The 26,349-nt window shown below is 40.5% G+C and overlaps 2 protein-coding genes across 11 annotated transcripts; one reads left to right on the forward strand and one right to left on the reverse strand.

Annotated features, from left to right (window-relative positions):
• Positions 1–1,577: 1,577 nt before the first annotated feature.
• On the reverse strand, positions 1,578–8,761 carry tnfrsf1a (tumor necrosis factor receptor superfamily, member 1a). 5 transcript variants are annotated; one of them, XM_060921976.1, is made up of 10 exons: positions 8,545–8,761; positions 8,021–8,123; positions 6,379–6,493; positions 5,701–5,835; positions 5,449–5,598; positions 5,188–5,227; positions 3,590–3,678; positions 2,968–3,119; positions 2,760–2,862; positions 1,578–2,623 (listed from the first exon to the last, which is right to left on the reverse strand). In XM_060921976.1, exons 2-10 carry the CDS (start codon positions 8,084–8,086, stop codon positions 2,343–2,345), a joined length of 1,131 nt encoding a protein of 376 aa, XP_060777959.1. In that variant the 5' UTR covers positions 8,087–8,123; positions 8,545–8,761; the 3' UTR covers positions 1,578–2,342. The 5 variants fall into 5 exon arrangements, with proteins under 5 accessions (XP_060777959.1, XP_060777958.1, XP_060777957.1 ...); XM_060921975.1 differs by having other exon boundaries at positions 2,962–3,119; positions 8,570–8,760; XM_060921974.1 differs by having other exon boundaries at positions 2,962–3,119; positions 8,545–8,760.
• On the forward strand, positions 8,128–26,259 carry cd27 (CD27 molecule). Of its 6 annotated transcripts, XM_060921981.1 has the most exons (7): positions 19,203–19,390; positions 20,213–20,352; positions 21,193–21,304; positions 22,075–22,203; positions 23,196–23,429; positions 23,736–23,776; positions 23,902–26,259. In XM_060921981.1, exons 3-7 carry the CDS (start codon positions 21,193–21,195, stop codon positions 24,091–24,093), a joined length of 708 nt encoding a protein of 235 aa, XP_060777964.1. In that variant the 5' UTR covers positions 19,203–19,390; positions 20,213–20,352; the 3' UTR covers positions 24,094–26,259. The 6 variants fall into 6 exon arrangements, with proteins under 6 accessions (XP_060777966.1, XP_060777964.1, XP_060777967.1 ...); XM_060921983.1 differs by lacking the exons at positions 19,203–19,390; positions 20,213–20,352 and adding an exon at positions 8,128–8,330; XM_060921984.1 differs by lacking the exon at positions 20,213–20,352.
• Positions 26,260–26,349: the final 90 nt, after the last annotated feature.

Raw genomic sequence — 26,349 nt, forward strand, 5'->3', positions numbered from 1 at the left:
GAGTGTTTTATCATAAAACTGGACCCACAGTGTGAGTCGCCAGCAAGAGTTTCAAGTTTGAAGTTCCCTCTGCTGTACAGAAGTTGTAGTGAGCAGGCTCTGTGTACTGGTCTTTTTGGTGACCTTGGTAGCAGATTTGTGTGAGTGGGGGTTTGAGCCCCACTTCAGACCATTTACATAAGTAATTCTAGTGTGATATAATGGTCCCTCTGTTATGTGACCCCTCTGATGAGCAACTCCCCCTCTTATCCAAGCACCTGAGCTTGGTGGTAAGTCCATTGAAATAATGTACTTTATTATGTTAAATGTCCTTCTGATGAAAGACCACCCCTCTTATGTGACTACTTTTCTTTGGTGCTGAGGTGGTCACATAAGAGAGGGACCACTGTATTTGCATTTCCATTTGGAGTCTAGAGGGTTAATGAAATTACAGCGAGCAAGTCAGTATGCATGCTTGTAATTATATTGTGTTCAAAATATGCTGTGCAAGATGGACATGTGCTTTAAACCAGTGTAAGTTGGTTTTGAAATTGAGGTCCTGCAGTTGTGTAGATGACAAAACAACAAACATGAAAATAGAACTGAAATCCATTGAGAATAGAGGGAGGGGATATGATTTAACTGAAAATAAACAAAGTTGTAGACAAATTGTTTACAACAGGAAAAAACAACCAAGTTTTGTTCCTCAAGCGAAGATCTACCCAAAACATCAATCAGAACTGGAATCGGATGAGAAATGAGAGAGGAGAGAAAATTCTAGTGAGAAGCCTGGAAAATTCGTTCATTTGGCCTAATTATTAACTTGTTAGCAAAAAATTTGACAAAACAATGACCAAGTGTTGTGCAGAATGATGAGTTCTTTCAAACAAAACAATTGGAACTGAAATCCATGGAGAACTGACAGAGGAGATATGGTTTAACTGAATTGTGGATGGTGGATGACGGACAACGGACGCCACACCATGGCAATAACTCATCAGCCTTACAGCCAGATGCACTAATAACAAATGGCTTGATGTGCACAAACACAAGTTACTGAGCATATACTATGCACTGTGTGTGTGTGTGTGTGTGTGTGTGTGTGTGTGTGTGTGTGTATATATACTGCACAGTAATGAGGCTGTGATATGGAAAGCACAAAGCAGCACATAGCTTTAAACCAAAATTGTGAACTTTATCTCTGCCACATTTTAATACTTTTGCCAAAGCATGACATTTGATTTTTAGTCAACCTATTTCTTTATCTGTTGATTTTACTTACTATACTATTTACTATTATAAACAACAAAGAAAACCAAAGCATGTATTTCTTATTTGTATATTTACAAAAAAATTCTTAGGAACAATGCTTTGTTTTACAATTTGAATAACCAAAAGTAGTAACTGAAAGAGAAATCAACTGACTTCTAAATACAGAAGTTGTATATTGGAGACTAAAATAGAAAACATACACTCAACTATAACCTAAAGGAATTAATTTAGGTTACAAAGTAACATTTAATGTACATGTAAGCATAATTTAAAAAAAAATGATTGACAGAAATTGCATGAAACCAAGTGTTATAAAATAGCTGAGGTTACTGAGTTTCTTCTTTTATTTCTTGCTGCTCAGCATAATGGCAAAGAAATGTTACCACATCTACATTAAAGTACATGCGCCCACTTAAAAAAAAAAAAAAAGATTCCATCAGACATCTTAAAACCTTCTCTTTTTTTTTTTGTCCCCCCACGAATATCCTAAAAGTTTTAAACAGTATAGAACTGTTAGAGTGTTTACCTTTCAGAAAAGTTTCCAAGTAGAATCAAGCAAACTAGGACCATTAACAACCCAAAGAACACTTCAGGGACTTTTATTAATATTAAACTAAAAAATAATGCTAATATGTAATGAAAAAAAATACCACAAAAATATACAATGTCAAAACAGTAGAAACATATCTTGAAAATATCCATATACAGTTAGTGTGGTTCTGTACTCTGCAGTGCTTTTCAGATAAGGATATTAAAATATATTAAAATAGAGAATGGTTTCTTCTTCTTTTAAATATGTCCAATTTATAATATTGATTACATTGTCATAAACAAATATTTTTGCTAAGCTTAGCAACCCATAAAAGGCTTGCAGCATCTAAAATAAAACATGAATATTATCTCACCTTAGAAACCCTGCAGTACAACCATAATGCTATTTAATAAATCTCAAAGAGTCTATGCACCACTGATGTAATACTTTGCACAGAAATAATACATTGACATTGAGAAGTTCTTAATTACTGTGTCTCCACACTTGATTTCATTACAAGGTCAGGATGTGGTTTTGTGCATGTGCCACATGGGAGAGCTCAGGTATACTTGTCCTCTATGCTTTCTACACAAGCAGTCAAATTCATATCATTCAGTCTGTCCACACATTCCTGAAGGAGTGGGTGTGGCAGGACACTTTTCCCTCCTTTGCTGCTACTCTCAATCCAAACCATCAGCATCTGGTATTGAGCATCAGCAAATGCCCGGTTATCTCTCTCTGCCCTGTCAATGTCCTGCTCAGAGACGTTCAGGCGACGCACCAGTTCTTTAAAGCGATTGAGTGGAACAATTTCCAGCACAAAGTAAATAAACTCATGAGCTACAATGAGGAGAAATGGAATAAGAAAGAGAGGCAAGGTGTGAGTGTAATTAAAAAAAATACACATACACACAAGCTACAAAAAAATGCTAACTATTGTTAATCATGCTGCATGCAAGCAATAACACACACGTACTTTTGATCTCTTTGGGAATGCAATCAGGTAGCGTGGGGCTTGGCTGAACTGCTAGCAGGCTGTTTTCATCCTCTTTGATTGGTAAGCATGTTTCTGGTTGTCTCTATGGGCAACAAAAATAAAACAGATCATATGCATCAATATCAGGATAGGCAACATTACAATCCCACATGTCACAAGCATTTACACTACACTACACTACCTTTACCACTTGATTCTCTGGGTCCCATGAGTCAGATGATTGTCTGTGTTGAACTTGCTTCCTCTTTTTCCAGTATTTAAATCCAGGATACAAACTAATTATGCAAACCAAAACAATCGCCACAAACAAAAAGATGTACGGTGTCTGTAGAGGCAACCCTAGAAATGAAATCAGATGTATATTAGTGATATTTAATTTAAAATAATAATTATGACAAAAGATAATTACTCTATAAGATTCAGACGCAAGTCCTCTTAGGGGAGATACAGCTTCATCATCAGTTCAAATAATGACTCAACAGGTAAGGAATTAAGCACGTTTTGTGACAAGTTCAATTTTCTAGGGAAGTTCCCTGATTAATCATTTTTGTCTGTCTGAAATCTGTATTGCCTTTAAGACTCTGAGTCATGCCTACTTTGAATTGACGGACACATTAAACTGCAACATTTCCAATGTATACTGCTGAGATAACAATATGATTTTATATTATATTTTTGTGCACACTGAAAAGTAGGTTAGAATTTGACTAATTCTAATTTTCACTCATTTCTCCTTAATAATACACACATACACAGCAAAATACACATAATCAACAAAATTTCGACAAGCGTCTACACAATTTTCTTACAAGTGTTCAGGATCACACGTTGTACAGGATGGCTAGTGCCCGGAGTCTTGACAGTAGGTGAGGACAGGTCAGTACGCGTAAAACTGCAGCTGGAAAAGAGTGTTAACTATTTTTCAGAACCACCACTCATGTTATACATCATTGTCATTTTGTCTTTTCTACAATTTTTAGTTCTTTAGCTTCCCTAACTGAAGCTTCAGCACTACAATTTGATTGAAATGTAAATCATGGCATGGCATAATGGTGAAAAGCATAATCATAATGTAATACAGATGTCAAAATTGACAAACTTGATGGTTTGGCTACTCATCTACAGTTAAATAGAATTCTTAGAACAAAAACAAATATAGAATAATTGTTTTAATCACCTTTTCCACTGTTGGAACACATTACACTGTTCCCATATTGTTGTTATTCATACACTCATGAATGAAGTAGTGACCCAGTTTAATTTTGCCACAGACACATACAAAGTAAATATTGACATTACACTCCTTACTATCTTAAAATGCAGAAGCTGCTCTCACATTCTAAACATAATGTCTCACACTGTCAGATCTCAGCTTTCCATGGATAATTAAAAGATGTTAGTAGAGTTTATTCTACAACAATTACATCCGCACAGAAATATAGGTAGTTTCCTATTTATATCTTTTGAGTGTTTATATAGTCATATAGATGATATACTGAGTGATATGTTTGGAAGTTAGATAAAGCTCATCTCATTCCCATCTCATCTCATTATCTGTAGCCGCTTTATCCTGTTCTACAGGGTCGCAGGCGAGCTGGAGCCTATCCCAGCTGACTACGGGCGAAAGGCGGGGTACACCCTGGACAAGTCGCCAGGTCATCACAGGGCTGACACATAGACACAGACAACCATTCACACTCACATTCACACCTACGGCCAATTTAGAGTCACCAGTTAACCTAACCTGCATGTCTTTGGACTGTGGGGGAAACCGGAGCACCCGGAGGAAACCCACGCGGACACGGGGAGAACATGCAAACTCCGCACAGAAAGGCCCTCGCCGGCCACGGGGCTCAAACCCGGACCTTCTTGCTGTGAGGCGACAGCGCTAACCACTACACCACCATGCCACCCCGTTAGATAAAGCTAGATTTTTTAAATTCAAACAAATACACTACCTCCATTCAGTGTTCTCTCCAAACACTCAAAACACATGCCTATGCTAAAACATCTGAACTGCTTTTTGAACTCAAGTCAAAAGGGATTACGTTTTATGTGACTGGTTTGAACTGATGGGCCGCATCATTTGTTTTATTCATATTCTGGCACACCACCGAGACCAATTTTTTTCTTCTCTTACAGCTGCCAGAATATTTGCCAAACATTAAAAAAGTGTTCTGACTTAATTATCACTGACTCCAGCTTTAATTAGTAATGTTAATATTGTATGAATAGGCATTTGCACGCCTGGAAATAAACCCTGCAGCAGATCCAACCCAAAATAAACGTGTGGTTTCAAAATACACGATGATCCTGAAGAGTGTGGTTCAATCACGTATGTTTGATAATATTATTACATTACGCCAATATCCAACCAAATGCCTTAAAATACAATAATAACACTTACTTTTTGTATTGTTCACACACAGTGTTCTCCTTCTCACCACCTGATTAAAACATGAGATTATTATTTTGAATGATTAAAGTAAAATTCAGCCATCAAAACTTATACACTCAAATAAGGCTGTTTATCTGAGAGGGTATGTGTTATTTAGGCAGCAGCTCAGACTTGGTCTTAAGCTTCTGATGTTAATTCACTATTTCTCTTTGCAGAGAAATAAAAGAGAATGAAAGCCATGGGGGGACAGAGAGACAGAGAGAGACTTACATGGACTGATCATTCTTTCACCCTCGCCACACTTTCGACAGGGCTTACATGACATTGTCATGTCATTTACTTCATATTTGTAGTATCCTTTCTGACAGCCACATATTCTGTCCTCTTTATGTGTGCAATTTCTTATCTCAATTTCCTTAGCTGTCAGGAGAGAGGAAGAAAATAAGAATAAAAAGTTAGTCACCTTTTTAAAGCACAGGTGAACAAACATAACGATAAAGTCATGGACGAAAATGTAATTACAAAGCGGGTCACATCGGCTCCGGCATGAAAAGCAGTTTGGGAAATGATTCATATTGTCCTGATATGTTCCATCGCTGCATTTTTTACATGTTGACCTCTGGCCCTTTCCTGAGCACTTCTGTGTTAGTTTAAATCCTGTAAAGAAAGAAATAAAGGGTGTGACAAATTCATGTAAATAGGATATAGTCATTATGAGAAATTACACCAGGGTAAAGTTTTCTGAATGTATCACAGGTATCATCATTGATAAATTCTAAGTATTGTGATGTGTATCATGTTTTATGAAAGTATCTTCAAGCATCAACTTTTTTTTTTTGTCATATCACCATCTCTTCCTTAACCCCTTCAGTGCCCTTGGACAAGTCACGTATGTCATGAAATCTTTTACCGCTGTGCCTTATGACGAAAGAATGTTTTAGGCATTGACTGTAATTCATATGTGCCACTGTGAAGTAAAAGTAATGTGCCATGTAAGGTACATAAAAGGAGGTGTTTATGATGAGTAGCGTACGTCATAAGGCACAGCGGTAAAAGATTTCATGACGTACATGACTCGTCCAAGTGCACTGAAGGGGTTAAAGAAAAAAATAATATCTTTTTTTTCCATAATGATAAGAGCTGAACCTGTCTTTCTGACAGACCACAGCAAGAGAGAGTGACATTTATGGCTTGTGTTACCTGCTGGACATTTATTACAGCAGACGTTGTTATACAGGTACTCGTCCTCTTCACATGTCACTGATTTGTTCAAATTGGTCTGCTCTTCTATAGCATCACATTGCTTTAAAACAGCCTGGTGTTAAAAAAAAAGATGTGTGCATGAATATGAATCATTATTTTTTTCGCGGTCCAAATCCTGCACTCTGATTGGCTGGCGAGCGGGTCCGTATCCTACGATACGGACCCCAGTTACGGACCCCGGTTACGGGCCTCTGGCGACTCGCTCGTTCACAACAACGACAAACATAGTAGCAATTTTTTGTCAATATTTATCTTTTTTTTTATAAGATTTATTTATAAGATTATCAAAAATCTTATAAATTTTTGCCAGCATTTCTCAGGAGAATAGCATTCATTTTACAGCATGGACAGTGATAACGACAGTCTTCACAGCGAAAGCGAGTTTTACTACCCTGAGGAAGAAGAAATAAAAGAAAACATTTCAGGAGAAAGCTAAAAACCTGCAATTTGCAACGCCGAGCAAAAACATGGCTGAATCCTGAATGACTCAATTTTGTTCAAACAGGGGACTACATAGGCGCCAAAATGTATTTTTTTTCCTGCCATGGAAGTGCACTTGTATACCGAGGAGGAAGCAATTTGCTGTGAATGAGGATTCAAAATGGTGCCTCGGCTCGGTTTTCCCTTTCGGGCGCTTTCGTTTTCTGTTAGAATTTGGTAAAGAGAAAAATAAATATATTATTTACCAGCTTAAGGTCGGTCCGTATGGTGAAATACCGTGACCTCGGGTCAGTACTTTCAAGACCTCGGTCACGGTATTTCACGATACGGACCTCCCAGCTGGTAAATATCTCTATAAACAAAATTAGATCAGATTAGATCAGATTAGATTAGATTAGATTAGATTAGATTAGATTAGATTAGATTAGATTAGATTAGGCAAGGCAAGTTTATTTATATTGCGCATTTCATACACAGTGGCAGTTCAATGTGCTTTACAGAGATAAAAGCAAAACAGTAAACAATAGAAAATAAAATTCCATAAAATAAATGGGGAAGAAGAGAGAAAAAATAAGAAGAATTAAACAATAGTAGAAATAAAATAATAAAATTAAGTACAAGTTCAGTAAAAAACAGCAGAATAAAATAGAATAAAAGTTAAGTAAAGTTTAAAACATGCAGAGACTGTAAAAGTTAAGTAAAGTTTAAAACATGTAAAGATGATGATATTAATAATTTAGCAGAAAGCATCTGAAAACAGCTTGGTCTTTAGTCTAGATTTGAAGCTGCCAACAGCAGGAGCATTTTTAATGTCCTCTGGGAGTTGGTTCCATAGCTGTACTGCATAGTAGCTAAAAGCTGCTTCACCACACTTTGTTTTAACAACAGGTTTTAGATTAGATTAGATAGAACTTCGTTGATCCCTTTGGGAGGGTTCCTTCAGGGAAATTAAAATTCCAGCAGCATCATTACAGGATAAACAGAGAATAGAAAAAAGAGAAAACTTCTAGATAAATGAAATTAAGTATTTACATACACAAATATAAAAAAATAAGATATGAAGAGGGGGAAAAAGATATGAAATGTTGTTCTGATCTTCATATTCATGCCTTAGTATGAGTGTTAAGACATTTCTTACCAGCAGAAACAACATGCATGGCACATATCTCTTTTTCCATTTCCCTGTGTGGCGCCTACTTTCCATTTTGGCATTGGGTGCTTAGTTTCACTCCATTACAAGTCTGACCAGAAAGAGAAGGGGAGAAAAATAAGAAAAACACCTCTTTATGAACAAATTAAAACGGACTGGATTGTGATTTCACATTCAAACAGATGTATTTGCATATGGAAATGGCTTTAGTGGTAAACTCTGATCAAAGCCACAGCGACTTCCTTTTTCTCCTGAAGGCCTGAGAGACTTCACATTTTCGAAGAAACGGGGCATTACAGTAGGTCTCTAAAAAAACAGCTTATTTAACCAACTGCCACAATTTTTTCTGACTATAAACCATCTATGTCTCTGACGTTAAAAACCAAGTCGCGAATAATATAAAATGTCGTCTGTTTTTTCCACTTTTTTTTTTACTTTCTATATCACTCCGCCGCCCACAGCGAGCGATACTAATCTCAAAGTTTCCGTGACAGCGGCGGAGTCCAACTTACTGAACACTGAAGAGTTCCTGTTCACCTGCTGTCAGCCGGATCCCACAACACAAAAATCTCTGCCGTGGTCATGAGTTCTGGAGATTAACAACTGATATTTTTAATTTTTTTTAAAGAAAGAAAGAAAATTAAAGCGCAGTGAGCTCGAGCTCCTCCATTTCTCGGTAGGCTTTGCTGAGAAACTGCGTCACGTGCACGCGCTTCTCCTCTTCTGCTTCTACTGTAGGAAGTTCAGCCAATGAAACGCGGGCAGATTTCTCAACTGAAGTATTTCACAACACTGGAGTCACAGAGCCGCTGTGTTTGGAAAGATTGTGCCATTTTTTTTAATGCAAAAATAACTCAAAGCACTGGGTGGTGTAGTGGTTAGCGCTGTCGCCTCACAGCAAGAAGGTCCGGGTTCGAGCCCGGTGGCCGGCGAGGGCCTTTCTGTGCGGAGTTTGCATGTTCTCCCTGTGTCCGCGTGGGTTTCCTCCGGGTGCTCCGGTTTCCCCCACAGTCCAAAGACATGCAGGTTAGGTTAACTGGTGACTCTAAATTGACCGTAGGTGTGAATGTGAGTGTGAATGGTTGTCTGTGTCTGTGTGTCAGCCCTGTGATGACCTGGCGACTTGTCCAGGGTGTACCCCACCTTTCGCCCGTAGTCAGCTGGGATAGGCTCCAGCTTGCCTGCGACCCTGTAGAACAGGATAAAGTAGCTAGAGATGATGGGATGAGACAAAAATAACTCAAAGCACTGGGCGGCACGGTGGTGTAGTGGTTAGCGCTGTTGCCTCACAGCAAGAAGGTCCGGGTTTGAGTCCTGTGGCCAGCGAGGGCCTTTCTGTGCAGAGTTTGCATGTTGTCCACGTGGGTTTCCTCCAGGTGCTCCGGTTTCCCCCACAGTCCAAAAACATGCAGGTTAGGTTAACTGGTGACTCTAAATTGACCGTAGGTGTGAATGTGAGTGTGAATGGTTGTCTGTGTCTATGTGTCAGCCCTGTGATGACCTGGCGACTTGTCCAGGGTGTACCCCGCCTTTCACCCGTAGTCAGCTGGGATAGGCTCCAGCTTGCCTGCGACCCTGTAGAATAGGATAAAGCAGCTAGAGATAATGAGATGTGATGAGACAAAAATAACTCAAAGCACTGGGTGGTGTAGTGGTTAGCGCTGTCGCCTCACAGCAAGAAGGTCCGGGTTCGAGCCCCATGGCCGGCGAGGGCCTTTCTGTGCGGAGTTTGCATGTTCTCCCCGTGTCTGCGTGGGTTTCCTCCGGGTGCTCCGGTTTCCCCCACAGTCCAAAGACATGCAGGTTAGGTTAACTGGTGACCCTAAATTGACCGTGGGTGTCTATGGCTACATCCACATGGCAAATAGTTTTTTTTTTTAGCAGGTAAAAAAAATATCGCGTCCACATGGGCAACGGATCAGTAAAATATCAGGTACATATGGCAATGCAACGCTTGCTGAAAACGATGCAATACACATGCCACACCTCTACGTGCGCTGTAAGACGGTCCCATCGGAGACACCAGAACAATAGAAGAAGTAGGACGCATGCGCATAAACCCCTTCTTCTACCCGGCGTGAATGAGTGAGTGCTGCTTGTTCTAGTCATGTGGTTGTGACATAATCGTAAACAAATCCGTTCTACTCATCCAGACGACTTTGCAACGGCGCCGTTGCCAGATTTTTCCACTCTGGAAACCGTTCTCAAAAAATATCGTTTTGGGGCACCCAAAACGCCGGTGCCGTGTGGATGCCAGGCCGAAACGATAAAAAATTTTATCGGATTCACTTGAATCCGTTGCCATGTGGACAGGCCCTGTGTGTCAGCCCTGTGATGACCTGGCGACTTGTCCAGGGTGTACCCCGCCTTTCGCCCGTAGTCAGCTGGGATAGGCTCCAGCTTGCCTGCGACCCTGTAGAACAGGATAAAGCGGCTAGAGATAATGAGATGAGATGAGATAACTCAAAGCAGCAGATTGGGACAAAAATCATTGATTCATTGATATGGCCATCAAGGTTGATGATGCCGACTCTGTTTTGTACTGTAAAAGCATCAGACCTTGCTCATTTTGAGCACCAAAGCCATGGTTCCCCACTATGTTGGGCCAGGTGCTGGAGTCACTGCCGACTCGGGCGTTGAAATCACCGACAAGTAGTATTCAATCTCCGCAGGGAACCTGGTCAAGTGCTTCAGCCAGCAGATCATCTCATCTCATCTCATCTCATCTCATTATCTCTAGCCGCTTTATCCTGTTCTACAGGGTCGCAGGCAAGCTGGAGCCTATCCCAGCTGACTACGTGTGAAAGGCGGGGTACACCCTGGACAAGTCGCCAGGTCATCACAGGGCTGACACATAGACACAGACAACCATTCACACTCACATTCACACCTACGGTCAATTTAGAGTCACCAGTTAACCTAACCTGCATGTCTTTGGACTGTGGGGGAAACCGGAGCACCCGGAGGAAACCCACGCGGACACGGGGAGAACATGCAAACTCCACACAGAAAGGCCCTCGTCAGCCACGGGGCTCGAACCCGGACCTTCTTGCTGTGAGGCGACAGCGCTAACCACTACACCACCATGTCGCCCCCAGCAGATCAGCAGAATTGTTTTTTCTCCTCCATTGGTCTCTTGAACGTAGGTGCATAGGTGCTTATGATTGTTGCGTAGCACTTTTTTGCAAGGGCCAGTCTTGCTGTCATGACCCGAGACTTTATAACAACAGCTACCCCTTCGAATTTAGGCTGGCCCCCAGGGCATCCAGAGTGAAAGAAGGTGTAATCCCCGTCTGTGAACTCTCCAGTGTCTGGTATTCGGCATTCACTGAGGCCTACAATGTCTGTTCAGATGCTTAAGTTCTTTGGCAACTAGTGCGGAGCGTCTTTCTGGGGCTTGCCTGTTGGTATTTACATCGGACAGAGCTCTGACATTCCAGGATGCAAGTCTGATTTGTGAGAGAATTTTGTTTACCTGGGTGTGACTGGATTTTTCAGGCCCAGGAGGTCCAGTTGGCTTTACTCGAGGGCCGTTATGGATGCGGTTCCGCTGACCGTTCGTGGTGTTGTATTATCCATGGAGTCTTTAGCGGGTGTGTATAAACCACTTGGTTACAGGTTGCTGGCCTGGACAAAAATAAGACTGACTAAAGAACTAAAAGTGTTGCTGAGAATCTGAACATGTCAATGGTGTACTGGTTAAGCCAGTATCTCACTGGGCTGCGACAAATTGCGAACTTTAATTCGCGATAGAGTTTCAAAAGTGTCTCGAAACATTCGCGGGGCTTGTCAATTTCCTCGCGTGAGTCGCAAAGTGTCGCTCCTTCGTCACTGAAATTTTGAACATGTTCAAAAAAATCAGTGCGACAAAATTTCTCTCAAAATAGCCGCAAATGCGTCGCTGGTGTCGCAAAGCAGTCGCGAACCCTTTTCAAGTCAGTTTCCGTGAGACAGGAAGTGCGAGTGTATCTCACTGGGCTGCGACAAATTGCGAACGTCATTTGCGATAGAGTTTCAAAAGTGTCTCGAAACATTCGCAGGGCTTGTCAATTTCCTCGCATGAGTTGCAAAGTGTCACTCCTTCGTCGCTGAAATTTTGAACATGTTCAAAAAAATCCGTGTGACAAAATTTCTCTCAAAGTAGCCGCAAATGCGTCGCTGGTGTCGCAAAGCCGTCGCGAACCTTTCTCAAGTCAGTTTCCGTGAGACAGGGAGTGTGAGTGTATCTCACTGGGCTGCGACAAATTGCAAACATCATTCGCGATAGTTTCAACAGTGCCTTGAAACATTCGCGGGGCTTCTCAATTTCCTCGCATGAGTCGCAAAGTGTCACTCCTTCGTCGCTGAAATTTTGAACATGTTCAAAAAATCTGTGTGACAAAATTTCTCTCAAAATAGCCACAAATGCGTCACTGGTGTTGGCGAACCCTTCTCAAGTCAGTTTCCATGAGACAGGGAGTGTGAGTGTATCTCAGTGGGCTGCGACAAATTGCAAACTTTCATTCATGATAGAGTTTCAAAAGTGTCTCAAAACATTCGCGGGGCTTGTCAATTTCCTCGCATGAGTTGCAAAGTGTTCGCTCCTTCGTCGCTGAAATTTTGAACATTTTCAAAAAATCAGCGCAACAAAATTTCTCTCAAAATAGCCGCAAATGCGTCGCTGGTGTCGCAAAGCTGTCGCGAGTCCTTCTCAAGTCAGTTTCCATGAGGCTTCCTCTATTTCCCTGCCTGCCGAGGGAAAGCCGGGCTGTGACAGCCTGCGTCTAGTTGGAGACACAACAATTGCGGTAAAATATGCAAATATCAATTCAGTGTGATTCCAAGTGAAAATTGTCGCTAATTCGCATATTTTATCGCAATTGTTGTGTCTCCAACTAGTCGCAGGCTGTCGCAGCCCAGTGAGATACTACCCTTACCTCACAGCAAGAAGGTCCTGGGTTCAAGCCCAGCAGCTGACGAGGGCCTTTCTGTGTGGAGTCTGCATGGATTTCCTCCGGGAGCTCCCTGGAGGTTTCCCCTTTGGTTTCCCCCAAAGACATGCAGGTTAGGCTAGTTGGTGGCTCTAAATTGGCTGTAGTTGTGAATGGTTGTTTGTCTGATGACCTGGTGACTTGTCCAGGGTGTACCCTGCCTCTCACCGTAGTCAGCTGGAATAGGCTCCTGCGACCCTATATAAGATAAGTGGCTGCAGACAATGGATGGATGGATGTAATTGCATTATAAAATATGAGTCTACCATGTTCCAGCAGGCCATGGAACACTGGCAACAATTTTTTAATATGGGCAGCCATGGCCTGAAGGTTGGGCTGAAGTGCCCTTGAACAAGGCACCTAACCCCAAACTGATCCTTGGGTGCTGTAGCACAGCTGCCCACTGTTCTGGGTATGTGTGTGTGTGCATTGCTCACTTGTGTGTTCACTGCTTCAGATGGATTAAATGCAGAGCAGGAATTTCACTGTGCTTAAAGGAGATATGGAGAACCTTTATTTTTAAATACATTTCTGAGTGGATAGTATCTCCATCCTTGACTCTTATATGCTGCATAAATGGGAATTTAAAAATATATTTTTGAGAGTTAAAATCGACCGCAAAGTTGGCATTCAAGCTGCCCCGCTGAGCCAGCCAGCCCTGAGTGCGTGACATCACAGCAGGAACCGGTTTTAAGGCCGAGGCCTTTGACAGCTATAGACCAAAGTCATATAAATAAAACTTTATGGTGAAAGTAAGAAATACTGTTACCAACCTGCTCAACTAAGACTGATTTGACTTCATTGATTGTGGGTTGATTCTCATTAAAACAGGATAAGTGTTATAACTTGTGCAACATACATGTACATGCATGCATTTTCACTGATAAAATGTAAAAGGCTAATTAAACAATCAGATGAACTGAGACAATCACATTCTGAAGCAAATTAAATAATCTTATACCGGTAACTTAAACACACAATACAAGTTACATGTATTAATCTAAATGCAGGTAAACAATGTGTTGTTTTTGTTGTTTTATATCCAAATGAGAGTCGACGCTTACCCGTCTGTGTTCTCGCTTCCTGAAGGCCGATCTTGTGGCTGATTGTTTTGAAACAATCTGACTTTCAGTTTTTCGTTCAGTTCTCCGTTCATTTGCTTCTTCCATGTAAGGGCGAGATGGCAGCAATATCCAGTGGAAAAATCAGACAGCTGCTCCACTCATTCTCCATTTTCTCCATACTGAGTACTCCACCATTACTACTCAGCTCAGGCAATTAATAAAACCCAGGACAGGATGGAACATCACTGGTCTTAGCAACAACCGCGGGGAGGTCACTGCCCGAGCGATATATCACGTCCCGTTCTATCCCGGGTTTTACCAACAACCCTTGGCTCACACTCTGGGAGAACTGATGCAACTGAACTTTCTTTTTAAAATAAATAAATAAATAAATAAAATAAATACTTTCCTTTTCTTATAGTTTTATTTAATTGTTGGTACTGCACCCTCTTTCAATACGGGCTTATAGCCAACACTCCTCAACAGATCAGAGGTCTTGTACGAGTTTTCAGCAAAATGTGCAGAGCAGAGGAGAGACCACTTCGTAGGCCCCCAATGTGCCCATGAACTTCTCGTAAAACACGTCAAAATCTTTTCAGTTTGAACATTCTTGGGCCATGAATGCAACGTAAATCCACATTCTGTCGTGTTGCTGGCAGGTGCAGCAACACATCTACGTGGCATGGCGATAAATTAGCTCAAAATGGAGGATCGGAGTTGCAGTCAGCTCTGTGTTTTAGTATAGTGGAAATGGGGATGAGACCGATAGACTTCCTGCTGTGACGTTACGGACATCATGGTCATTCACTCAGACCATTACCTATATGAATCACTTTTCATTGTAAAAATTACTATATTAGATTTATTGTTAACACTTAAAACTATTCCTGTGCCATTCTTGAGGTCTCAAGGCATTTATAAATGAAAGTGAGGCCATGGTTCTGCGTATATGCTTTAAGTCTGTGCTTGAGTGTACATGTGATAAATAAAGGCTTCTTGTCTTGTCTTGGCAAGTGTGGAGTGATGATGGCAGTTTACACATTTAAAGAATCTGCATGTAATAGTAGTTATATGTAAAAGTTGAGTAAGGCGCCTCCTTCCTTCCACTAGCCTGGGGTGGTGCCTTGAGCAAGCACTCGCAATCCTTTGCTCTCCCTGGCCAGGGTTATGACTGAAGACTGGACTCAGCAGACTACGCAGAGGAGTCCACCTGGTGGTTCAATGGGTAGCAAGGTGGACCCAGTAAAGCATTTGTGGAGCACGATTAAGGCACAATGCAATACGTAGAACAGTGTTGGCCATCCACAGCTGTGCAACTCTCCCTCACTCTATTCCAAGTCACGTGCAAGTCATGACTTCAAATTCAAATTCAAGTCCTGTGGCGATGGGCAAGTGGCAGTGTAGCAGTGCAGCAGTGTAACACTGGAAGCTGTAGCCACGAACCTGCACACAGGCGTCCCAGGGCATAGGGTCGCTCTCTGCTGGAACGATGCAGCAGCAGAGTTCAGCAGCCCCCTGGGTGTCTGAGCAGCCCTGTTTAGGATTCGCTGTGCTCACCTCCATGGAGGAAGGGGCTAGAAAATGTGCCCCAAACATAGCCTGCTTCACCTCATCCTGGCCAGCACACCACAGCTGGCAGGGATCCAACTCAGCAGTTGAATTGCAACAAATAATAAAATAAATAAAATAGTGAAGTTACTCAACCTTGGCATGTGGAATGTGCACACTCTAGTGGATAACATCAAAGCAGACGGGCCAGAGAGAAGAACTGCATTAGTCGCCAGAGAACTAGCTCACTCCAGTGTGGACAAAGCTGCCCTCAATGAAACATGCTTAGCGGACAAGGGCCAGCTCATGGACCGTGGTGGTGGTTATACCTTCTTCTGGAGTGGTTGTAGCAGGACTGAATGGCAAGAGGCAAGCGTTGGATTTGCTGTAAAGTCCCACCTTGCCCAGAAACTTACTAAACTCCTGGAGGGCATCAACAATCACCTGATGATACTTCAGCTCTCACTTGGACGCAAGTAAAATGCAACATTGATTAGTGCTTATGCTCCCACAATGACTAACTTAGAGGACATCAAGGATAAATTCTACAAAGAACTTGACGTCATCATTGCAGCAGTCCCACAGTCAGAGAAGCTTTTCGTTCTCGAGATTTCAATGCCAGAGTGGGGTCCAATCACCAGATCTGGGAAGGGATCATAGGAAGACACGGCATTTTCAAGTGTAACAGCAATGGCTTACTGCTCCTCAGACCATGCGTTGCTTATGATCTTATCATTACCAACACTCTATTTTGACTCCTTACCCATAACAAGACATATTGGATGCACCCTCATTCCAGACATTGGCATCTGATTGATTATATTATCGCCAGGAAGAGGGACAGGCAGGACATGAGAGTGACAAAATCCACGTGTGGCGCCGACTGCTGGACTGATCATCATCTCATTGTATCCAAGTGCAAACTTCACATTCTGCCCTCTCGAAGACCCCAAGGCCAGAAGACTGCAAAGCAAATCAGTGTCTCCAGGCTGAAGAACAGCATAATTACAGAGGAATTTGCCAGTGACCTGAATAGCAGTTGCCTGATATATCTTTACAACCCCAATTCCAAAAAAGTTGGGACGCTGTGTAAACTGTAAATAAAAACAGAATGCAATAATTTGCAAATCATGGAAACACTATATTTAACTGAAAATTGTACAAAAACAACCTATCAAATGTTGAAACTGAGAAATTTTATTGGTTTTTGAAAAATATATGCTCATTTTGAATTTGATGTCAGCAACACGTTTCTAAAAAGTTGGGATGGTTAGCATTGTCGCCTCACAGCGAGAAGGTTCTGGGTTTGAGTCCAGTGGCCAACAGGGGTCTTTCTGTGTGGAGTTTGCATGTACACCCCATGTCTGCATGGGTTTCCTCTGGGTGCTCCAGTTTCCCCCACTATCCAAAGACATGCAGTTAGGTTAACTGGCTACTCTAAATTGCCCATAGGTGTGAATGGTTGAGAGTAGGAGTAAACCTCTATAAATAATCCACTAGAAGGCAACGGGAAACCACTACTGTAATCCTTCCTAGAAACTTATACGTATATATGTGTATATATATATGTATATATATATATATATATATATATATATATATATATATATATATATATATACACACGCACGGTGGTGTAGTGGTTAGCACTGTCGCCTCACAGCAAGAAGGTCCGGGTTCGAGCCCCGCGGCCGACGAGGGCCCTTCTGTGTGGAGTTTGCATGTTCTCCCTGTGTCCGCGTGGGTTTCCTCCGGGTGCTCCGGTTTCCCCCACAGTCCAAAGACATGCAGGTGAGGTTAACTGGCGACTCTAAATTGACCGTAGGTGTGAATGTGAGTGTGAATGGTTGTCTGTGTCTATGTGTCAGCCCTGTGATGACCTGGCGACTTGTCCAGGGTGTACCCCGCCTTTCGCCCGTAGTCAGCTGGGATAGGCTCCAGCTTGCCTGCGACCCTGTAGAACAGGATAAAGCGGATACAGATAATGAGATGAGATATATACACACACACACACACACACACACACACACTTGCAGTGCAGAAAGCGAGAGCAACTAGCTCCTCCACACAGCCACCCTTTGGCCCAAACTGTACTATCTGGAGCAGGCATTTCTGCACCCAGATCAGACTCATCAGCCATCTACATTTAGCCAACAACCAGTGAAACAAAGTCATGGTCATCATCAACACCCATGGACAAATGGACAACACCATGGTGTACTGGGCAATAGTTGAAGTCCACATCTTTTTTGAGCAATGACAAACAATTACTTATTTTTTATTACATTCTGTAACCAGGGGCAGTGCCAGAGATTTTCTTTTGCTGGTGCTATGGAGTTGCTTGACTTTTCAGTGAGGGTGCTCTGAAATTAGGGTTTCCCATTAATGAGCCAGTCTCCACAGTTTAACTACCTTCAGTTTGTTTGTTTGTAACATTACGCAAAAATTACCAGCCTGATTTTCATGAAACTTGGTGGGAAGTTATAGCATGAGCGAAAGAAGAACCCATTAAATTTTGGAATGGACCCAACTTGCAGAGTGGCTCGACGAATTTAGTTTCATGTTGCGGCATTAGGCCTGGAGGTCTGCGCTCTCCGAGTGGCCTTCTAATTTCTAATGCAACACCCCAGCACACACACACTCATGCATGCATGCACATCTACAGTATCTGCTCTGCGACACTTGCAGTGCCATTCTGTGTTAAACACAAGGTGAGATATTCAGCTCACGGAATATAGATGTAAGGTTCACAAGCCAGGCTACATAAACACACCTCTGAATATAATATTTCACACAATTATGCCACAGCCAGGGCTTGTACACAAGCAGAAACGCCAGACACAGAAGTCTGTGCACATTTCAGCGACAGATTAAAAAACGAAAAAAGATCCATTATGATATCTCTATAGTTAGAAAAAAAACATTGCACTCTAGCTAACAGGACGTGAAACTAAAGTGAAAAGTCCAATGCATGTTGCACCCATTGGTTGAATCAGATCACCTGTGTTGGCTTTATGTTTTTTAGTCTAAAAATAATCAATTTGTTTTATGAATTAATTCCTTTATTTATTTTTCAAATTAAAAATGATGGTACTCACGCATTAAAAATTTAAAATCCTCAGTAAACCACAGAAATTTCTTGGGGGTGCTAAGGGGGTACTATGGCTATCCTATGGATAGCTACAGCACCCCCAAGGCCCTCCCTGGTACTGCCTATGTCTATAACAGTAACAGATTGGGTGCTTTAGATTATACTGAGCTTTTCATAATCTTAAATATAGTGGCACCCCCAAGGCCCTCCCTGGTACTGCCTATGTCTATAACAGTAACAGATTGGGTGCTTTAGATTATACTGAGCTTTTCATAATCTTAAATATAGTGTTATTTATAGTGATGGTTTGGCCAAATATTTGCATAATTTTGGTGCATGTGATAATGGTGGCATGCAGGTGGGAATACGCTAGACTAATAATAACCACTATTTTGTTTCTTTTCATAATTCCAAATGCTATTTTACAGCTGACTTATAGCTGTGCCTTCTGCATATGTGAACTTATGTAAACTCATGATGAAACGACTTCCTGAACAAAAAAATATGTCACATCCTGACACAATTTTCTTACACTTCCTCTGTGACTCTGTTACAAGACAAGGGTTAGAATGAAAAAAAAAGTCACAGGTGTAGTCTAGAGGAGTCCATACCCCCATCCATTCCACTCTCTCCATTCAACCTTTTTTCCAAAGTCCCTCCACACACCGTAAGAATGTACTGATGGGTGAGGCATATTACAAACTTAACATTCTAAAATGTTCAACATGAAAAAAGCTTAACCTGAATTAATCTATTCTATCTTTTTCAATGTTTTGAGTTTGTCTGTTATCTATAGTCATGTAAATTGTCATTTTGTTTTCTGTGTCTCAGATGTGTCATGTTGATTTGCTTCTCTTTCTGTAATTACTTTGTAAAGCATCCTTAAATTGGTGAAAGGCACTATATAAATTACATTTGTTGTTGTTGTTCTTGTTCTTATAATGCACTAAAACTTGACTAAGCAACTGTATAGTTTTTACATCTTAGTGAACACCAAATGTCCCTACAAGGATAAGAATATCTGACAGTTTTTGAACTTGTGGAGACACTTGGTTGGTCCCCATGAGGAAAACTGCTTGTTTTGTTGTTCTTGTTCTTTTTTGTTTTGTTTTGTTATGAATACAACTTTTATTTATAAAACTAAAAGAGACAGAAGGATTATTTTTTATTATTGAGGGCACTCAGTCACATAAGGTTATTTGAGGTTAAGGTTATTGATGTTTGGTGTAGGCGTAGCATTAATTAGTTGCCTTAATAATTATGTCAGTGAAAAGTCCTCACAAGGTTAGTAAGACAAGTGTGTGTGTGTGTGTGTGTGTGTGTGTGTGTGTGTGTGTGTGTGTGTGTGTGTGTGTGTGTGTGTGTGTGAGAGAGAGAGAGAGAGAGAGAGAGAGCTGATTCAGTCTAGTTTTGGTACAGATATGATCTAACTGGTCACAGAGGCTATCATCTTACAGGGTGGAGGGGGTCTTTTGTGACTTTGTGGCCTGAATTCTGCTAACTACAGAGAAACCAGCGCCTGATGTTCTGTTCTTAGTGAGAAAATGCAGTGAGAAAAGCACAGAAGTGAAACAAAGAATACACGCCATGTGACTATCAGGCTGCCGCAAGGCTGACCTCAATGGACCTGACAGTTTACAGTATGTAGTAAGTCATGACCTACTAAGATTGTTGGCGTGTGTGTGTGTGTGTGTGTGTGTGTGTGTGTGTGTGTGTGTGTGAGAGAGAATATAAGGGGGTGATTGTTTTGGAATCAAAGGTAAAACTGTCAGAAATAAAGTATTAAAATAATGTTAATGGAAATAGTGAAGGTGGAAAGCAGGTTAAAAGGTGGCTTTCAGAAAGCAGCATTGCTTCGGTGGTCTCAGCTTAGCAAGTACTTTTTTTATGAGTCATGTTTGACATTTATGACAAGGTCTAGCAGGCAGCTTCTTCGAACTTCATGTTCAGAAGCTTCTGGGGGTCTTACTCGTTCATATCTCCCTCATATTTTACTCTCTCATGGTAAGGTACTGCATTGACTGGCTTATTAGTGAATATGAACTGTAACTGTCGGTAATGTCACAATATTGTAATTGTTTCATTAAAAGCAAAATTATAGTTAAAATGAGCCATTTTTTCTTGAAAAGCTTCTATAGTCCTGAATATCAGAACTGGTGTGTTATACTGAGCTTTGCTTCTAAAGCAGAGTTCTGGATACATTTCTGCTGTATTTATGTATTACCCTTTTTATGATAAAAGCAGTTTTAGACCAGCACAAATGTATTAATACTGGATCTTAAGCTCTGGCATTTTTGTGCTTATATAGATTTTGAATCAGTTAAGTGTTTTAAACCAACTTTAGTGTAGAATTGTATGACACACATACATATATTGTAGTAGTTCATATAGATGAGATTTTCATTTTTGTCACATCTTTGCATAAAATGTTTAAAGCCATTTTTTTTCTTGTTCATGCATCTATACCTGTGATTTTCATTCAACCAGATGCTGATGTTATGCTGTGGTTTCCTTTTTTTGACACACTTCATCTGTCATGCCAATCCACGGAAGTGTTCTCAGTATCAAAATGAAGATCGGTGCAAAAAATGTGAACCAGGTAAAAGAAAATTTGAGTTTTCACATGAAATTGGTTAGAAGACTTGTCCAGGGTGTACCCCGCCTTTCGCCCGTAGTCAGCTGGGATAGGCTCCAGCTTGCCTGCGACCTTGTAGAACAGGATAAGCGGCTAGAGATAATGAGATGAGATTAGATTGGTTAGAAGGGCTGTCAGTAGTCCTTTTTAATTCTATGCCTTTAGTTCACCAGTATTCAGATCTTTTTCTGTAAAAGTTAAACAGTCCCTTCAGATATTAGAACATCTAATAAGCAGATGATCTGTCTAGTCTGTAATGATCCCTGATGTTTGCAACATTTGCACTCAACATATGGCAGTATCATAGAGTAAAGAGAAATGTTGAATTACATTTTAAAATGCAAATTATAAGCATCCGGAATTAGTTATAGACTTAAAAACATGGATACATTTCTAGCAAAAACTTTTTAAAAATAAAGGTTATATTTACAGATGATGATTGCAGATGATAACTCATTGGTAATGAATCACCAAGACAAGATTTACATTCAAAGAGTAATAAGGAAGCTCTCATACATTTTGAATTCAATCTTAAGTCAGTTGTCTATGACACATAACGTTCTTGAAAATGGTGACGTGGTCTGCTAACTGTAACTGCCATACTAAGTGATACGTACCTTTCTTGACACATCATTACTAATATTTCACACTAACAAAATCAGAATCTGCGGCTGTCTGATGTAACTTGTTACAATCATCTGAATGGTGATGGCATAATCTTTGTTTGTGTGTAGGTGAACGCATGGAGAGCAGATGTACGGACAGTTGTCCCACGTTGTGTGTACAGTGCCCTTCTGACTACTACATGGATGAACCCAGTTATGAAATGGTCTGCAAAAGGTGCACTCAATGCAGCAAAGAACGTAAGTCTTTCAGAGATTTATAATTTTGGCATGGACGAATAAATGTGTAAATGGTGCCCTGTATTGCACTGGCATCTCGTTCAGGGTGTATTCCAGCCTCAGAACACTTCAGATAGGCTTCATATCCACTGTAATCCTGATCAGGGCAAAGCAGTTACAGGAGATGAATGGTTCAATGGCATTTTGGTGCACCATGTCAGCAACAGAGTAAAAGAGTTGCCATTTCTCTGAAATAACAAATTAATCATATGAGAAGTCTGAAATGTTACATTTCAATGCTGAAATGACAGGAACATAAGGAGAGGGATTTCCCCAAATTCAGTTTGGTGGGTTTCTTCTGGTAGTAATGGGGGTCTCAGGCTCAGACTGAAAACATTGAGTCATACAGGCATACAGATTATTGACTTAAAATCCAACGAACTCTTTCAGCTAAAAGTTTTTGGACAAACAGCTTAACTGAACCAACCAGCCTTGTCAGTTAATTTAATATGGCACATGACTCATAAAAGGCATAATATGTGACACTAAACAAAACATTTTTACATGTTACACACACACACGCACAAGATTTGATAAGTTCTAGGTATCACAGGTGATCATTTCTATACTTATAGATTGATAAAACTTTATTTATAACTATAAATTATGATCCACAACATCCACAGCGTCATAGGTGGCACACTACAGAAACAGTCTAACTGTTTTCTGTCAGTTCAGCCTAATTAGCATAGAGAGTTTGCTAATCTAAATAGTTTTTATTCAGCCTGAGCTCTGTACATTCAGGCATTCAGCATTTCAAAAATATTATCAATCTGCTTTACACTAGGCTTTTAGTTCTCCAAAAACAACAACTAGTTATTAGCGTAGATTAAAGCCATGTTCTAGACATTTTTAGGTCTAGAACATTCATTGTTCTACTTTATGAACGCTCTTTGGAATAATGTCTGTTACTAATGCATCTATATGTGTGATATATGCTGTTTTGACTGTAGACATGGTGTATAAGGTGAGCTGCTCTAAAAGTACTGATGCAGTATGTGACTGCGAGAGTGGATATAAATGCAATGGTATGCCCTGCACAACATGTGAGAAAATCCCAACAACAGCACCACCAACAACACCAGCTCCAACAACGACAACAACAACAACAGCTCCAACAACAGCATCATCATCAACAGTAACCTGTACTCGTAAACGCAATGAGCACCCAATATCACCTTCCCAAGGTGAGTATCATTTACAATAAACACATGGATGTGATGTGTATTCTTACTCACAACACATATAAATACACACAGACTTGCCATGCACATTACATGTACTAGTTTTCAGTTTCCAACATGATATCCATAGCAACCTTCTTCCCATATACCTGTATATACACAAACACAAATAGAAGTTTATGATGTTGACTTATTCTTTCTCTCTTTTCTCCCACTCACTGTTGTTTGATCTCTCACAGACATTCTGTGGATCACTCTGAGTCTGTGTTGTGTGTGCATTCTGCTTACCTGTTTCATTCTCATCACCAGACCCACACGTGCATGTGGATGGATCATGTTGGCTTCAGTTGGTCAGTAACACTCACCTTTCATTCAAATGACACAATATCTATAACTTTCAATAATAAGCAAAGATATGTTATTTTACTTGCTTGTCTTGTTGCATTATTTTAGCAACTGTCTGATTGCTTTCTAGGTTCATTTTTGGGGTCCAAGAAAACATCTGCCAACTCCAGTCAATGCACAGAGGACGAGGAAGTGCCGATGCCAGTGCAGGAAGTGTGTGGGCATAAATTGTGGGAAGAAGAGATTTGAGGGAGACAGAAGGAAGCGTCGAGAACGAGGCAAGAAAAGGCACATAAGTGTGTGGATTGACTACACACTGTAACACAGGCTCATAAAATGGCTCAAGAAGAGACACACTCATTCTGCACCCAAACTAATGGGATACTGCGAGAGAAGAAAAGACACCCCTTAAGTCCACTGTATAGCACAATTCAACTGTTTAATGCTCCAGTGAAACATGACCTCAAGTCTAAAGTAATACCACATTTTAAAAGAGGAGATGACACTGTGTTTGGTCCTAAGTTCAGGTTACTGTTTGGGTGGAGTTCTTCTCCTGTCTATGTGTCTTTCCTCCAGGTTCTCTATTTTCCTCCCACCTCCCAAAAACATGAATGCAGATGGATTGGTTTTGATAAATTGCCTTGAGGTGTGAACATGTGTACATGGTGCCCTACAATGGACTGGAGTACCATCAAGGATATACGTATTCCTGCCTCACACCCAGTGTTATGTTCTGGATTTATGGTTATTGAAGATGAATTAATTTTATAATAGTTGGATTTATTGGTTTGTGCTAATGGATTGAGTCTTAAAAAATCATATTCATAAAGGTGAAAACCATAGATTTTTTTTCCATTTTTGAAAAGCTTACTGTCTATATTTTTTTTTATTATTTTTATTATTATTGCTCATATATAGCTATTTTTCCTAAATCTAAATGTGATTGCTGTAAGTTGGCCCAAAGCAAAGGAATTGTATTATAATGTTAATAGGCAAATTAAATACCTTGTGGCCATCTTTGAAATTGCAAAAAAAAAAAAATGTATTTAGTGGCCAAGTCTTCTTCTTCCCTTCTTTATAATAAGAATACTTCCACATGGAGTCTATGGCATCCCACAGAAAATCTTTATACTTTTTACTGTACACTTTTTATGAAATGTGACACTATGATTTTGTTGTATACCATTCAAGTGCTTTAGTGCCACCAACAGGACAAAGTTGGACATATATTTGTAATAATAACTCCACAACCCAACATCATAGAAATGTCAGTTCCTTTGTCCTCAGATTCTTTGGGTTATACCAAGTTCAAGCTTATCCTATAAATTTGTCCAGTCAATATGCAAAGATGATTTATAGTGAAGTCCATAAACAGGAAGTGAAGGCAAATCTTGGCAATGGTGTGATATATTCAGAATAAAAGCTGCACATGAATGAAGGACCAGACCCGAAGGGACGCCAAGAAATTTTGTGTACATTTACCTCTAGGGGGTGGTATAATTCACAAATTTGTAAAACTGCTCATAACGTTTGAACAGCTGAACATCAAATTGAAATAATGGTTCTTCTTTCTATTTATTCCCTCAAAGATCTGGCCAATCTGTGTTTTAATAAATTTGTTTTGAGTTCATTTGAAACTTGGGAGAGCTACTCAAAATAGGATGTGAGGCAGTATCACAGTAATGGATTAATTTATCCATCCATCCACCCATCCATTATCTATAGCCACTTATCCTGTTCTACAGGGTCGCAGGCAAGCTGGAGTCTTTCCCAGCTGACTATGGGCGAGAGGCGGGGTACATCCTGGACAAGTCGCCAGGTTATTGCAGGGCTGTGGCTTAATTTCCATCCATCCGTCCATTGTCTGTAGCCGCTTATCCTGTTCTACAGGGTCGCAGGCAAGCTGGAGCCTATCCCAGCTGACTATGGGTGAGAGGCCGGGGTACACCCTGGACAAGTCACCAGGTTATCGCAGGGTTTTGGATTAATTTTTCCATTAAATTTGCTGCTGTTATAGACAGACTGAAATCACTATTTAAAATAAATCCAATACAAGCAGAAAGAACAGAAAATGGCACATTTCTAGCTGGAACAACGTTGTTGTGTGGCATATTACAAGGAAGTATTAGAAAAAATTGTAACTGTGTGCCTTATCTCATTGGTGGTCTTTGACCAGCTGGATTTTAGTAGTAGTAGAATCCATGATGTTCTCTGTAAAATTTGACAGTAAAAACTGTAATGCTGTTATCTCTGGACCCTGCTAGTTAGCTGTGTATATCTGCCAGTGTGTACTATACCATGTGGTTTAATTATGAGCACCATAGATTACATTAAGTTATCCATACTGTATACTGAGAATTTTGTCTGTGAGTGTTTGTTTGTTTGTATGTTTGTTTAGCTGTGGGGGGAAAAATTAACTGCATTTTAAATTGTGCATTTCAAAATTTGCATTTTTAGTAAATTGTGTAAATCTTTATCCATCGCTACTGTGTGAAATAAAAAATAGCATCTTCTTACCAAGTCTTACCAAAGTAATTTTGTGGTGAATCTGTGAAACCTGTGTCTGAGGTTTTAACAC

Source organism: Neoarius graeffei, chromosome 5, assembly GCF_027579695.1.
Source record: "Neoarius graeffei isolate fNeoGra1 chromosome 5, fNeoGra1.pri, whole genome shotgun sequence".
Lineage (NCBI taxonomy): Eukaryota > Metazoa > Chordata > Actinopteri > Siluriformes > Ariidae > Neoarius > Neoarius graeffei.

Excerpts from the sequence above, each read along its gene's own strand:
- tnfrsf1a (XM_060921975.1), bottom strand. The coding sequence starts at position 8,086 with ATGGAAAGTAGGCGCCACACAGGGAAATGGAAAAAGAGATATGTGCCA. Across the intron at positions 5,599-5,700 it reads GAGCCGATGTGACCCGCTTT|CTAAGGAAATTGAGATAAGA; the intron begins GTAATTACATTT and ends CTCTCCTGACAG. Across the intron at positions 5,228-5,448 it reads TGAAAGAATGATCAGTCCAT|GTGGTGAGAAGGAGAACACT; the intron begins GTAAGTCTCTCT and ends TGTTTTAATCAG.
- cd27 (XM_060921979.1), top strand. Across the intron at positions 21,305-22,074 it reads GTGCAAAAAATGTGAACCAG|GTGAACGCATGGAGAGCAGA; the intron begins GTAAAAGAAAAT and ends GTTTGTGTGTAG. Across the intron at positions 23,430-23,735 it reads CCCAATATCACCTTCCCAAG|ACCCACACGTGCATGTGGAT; the intron begins GTGAGTATCATT and ends TCTCATCACCAG.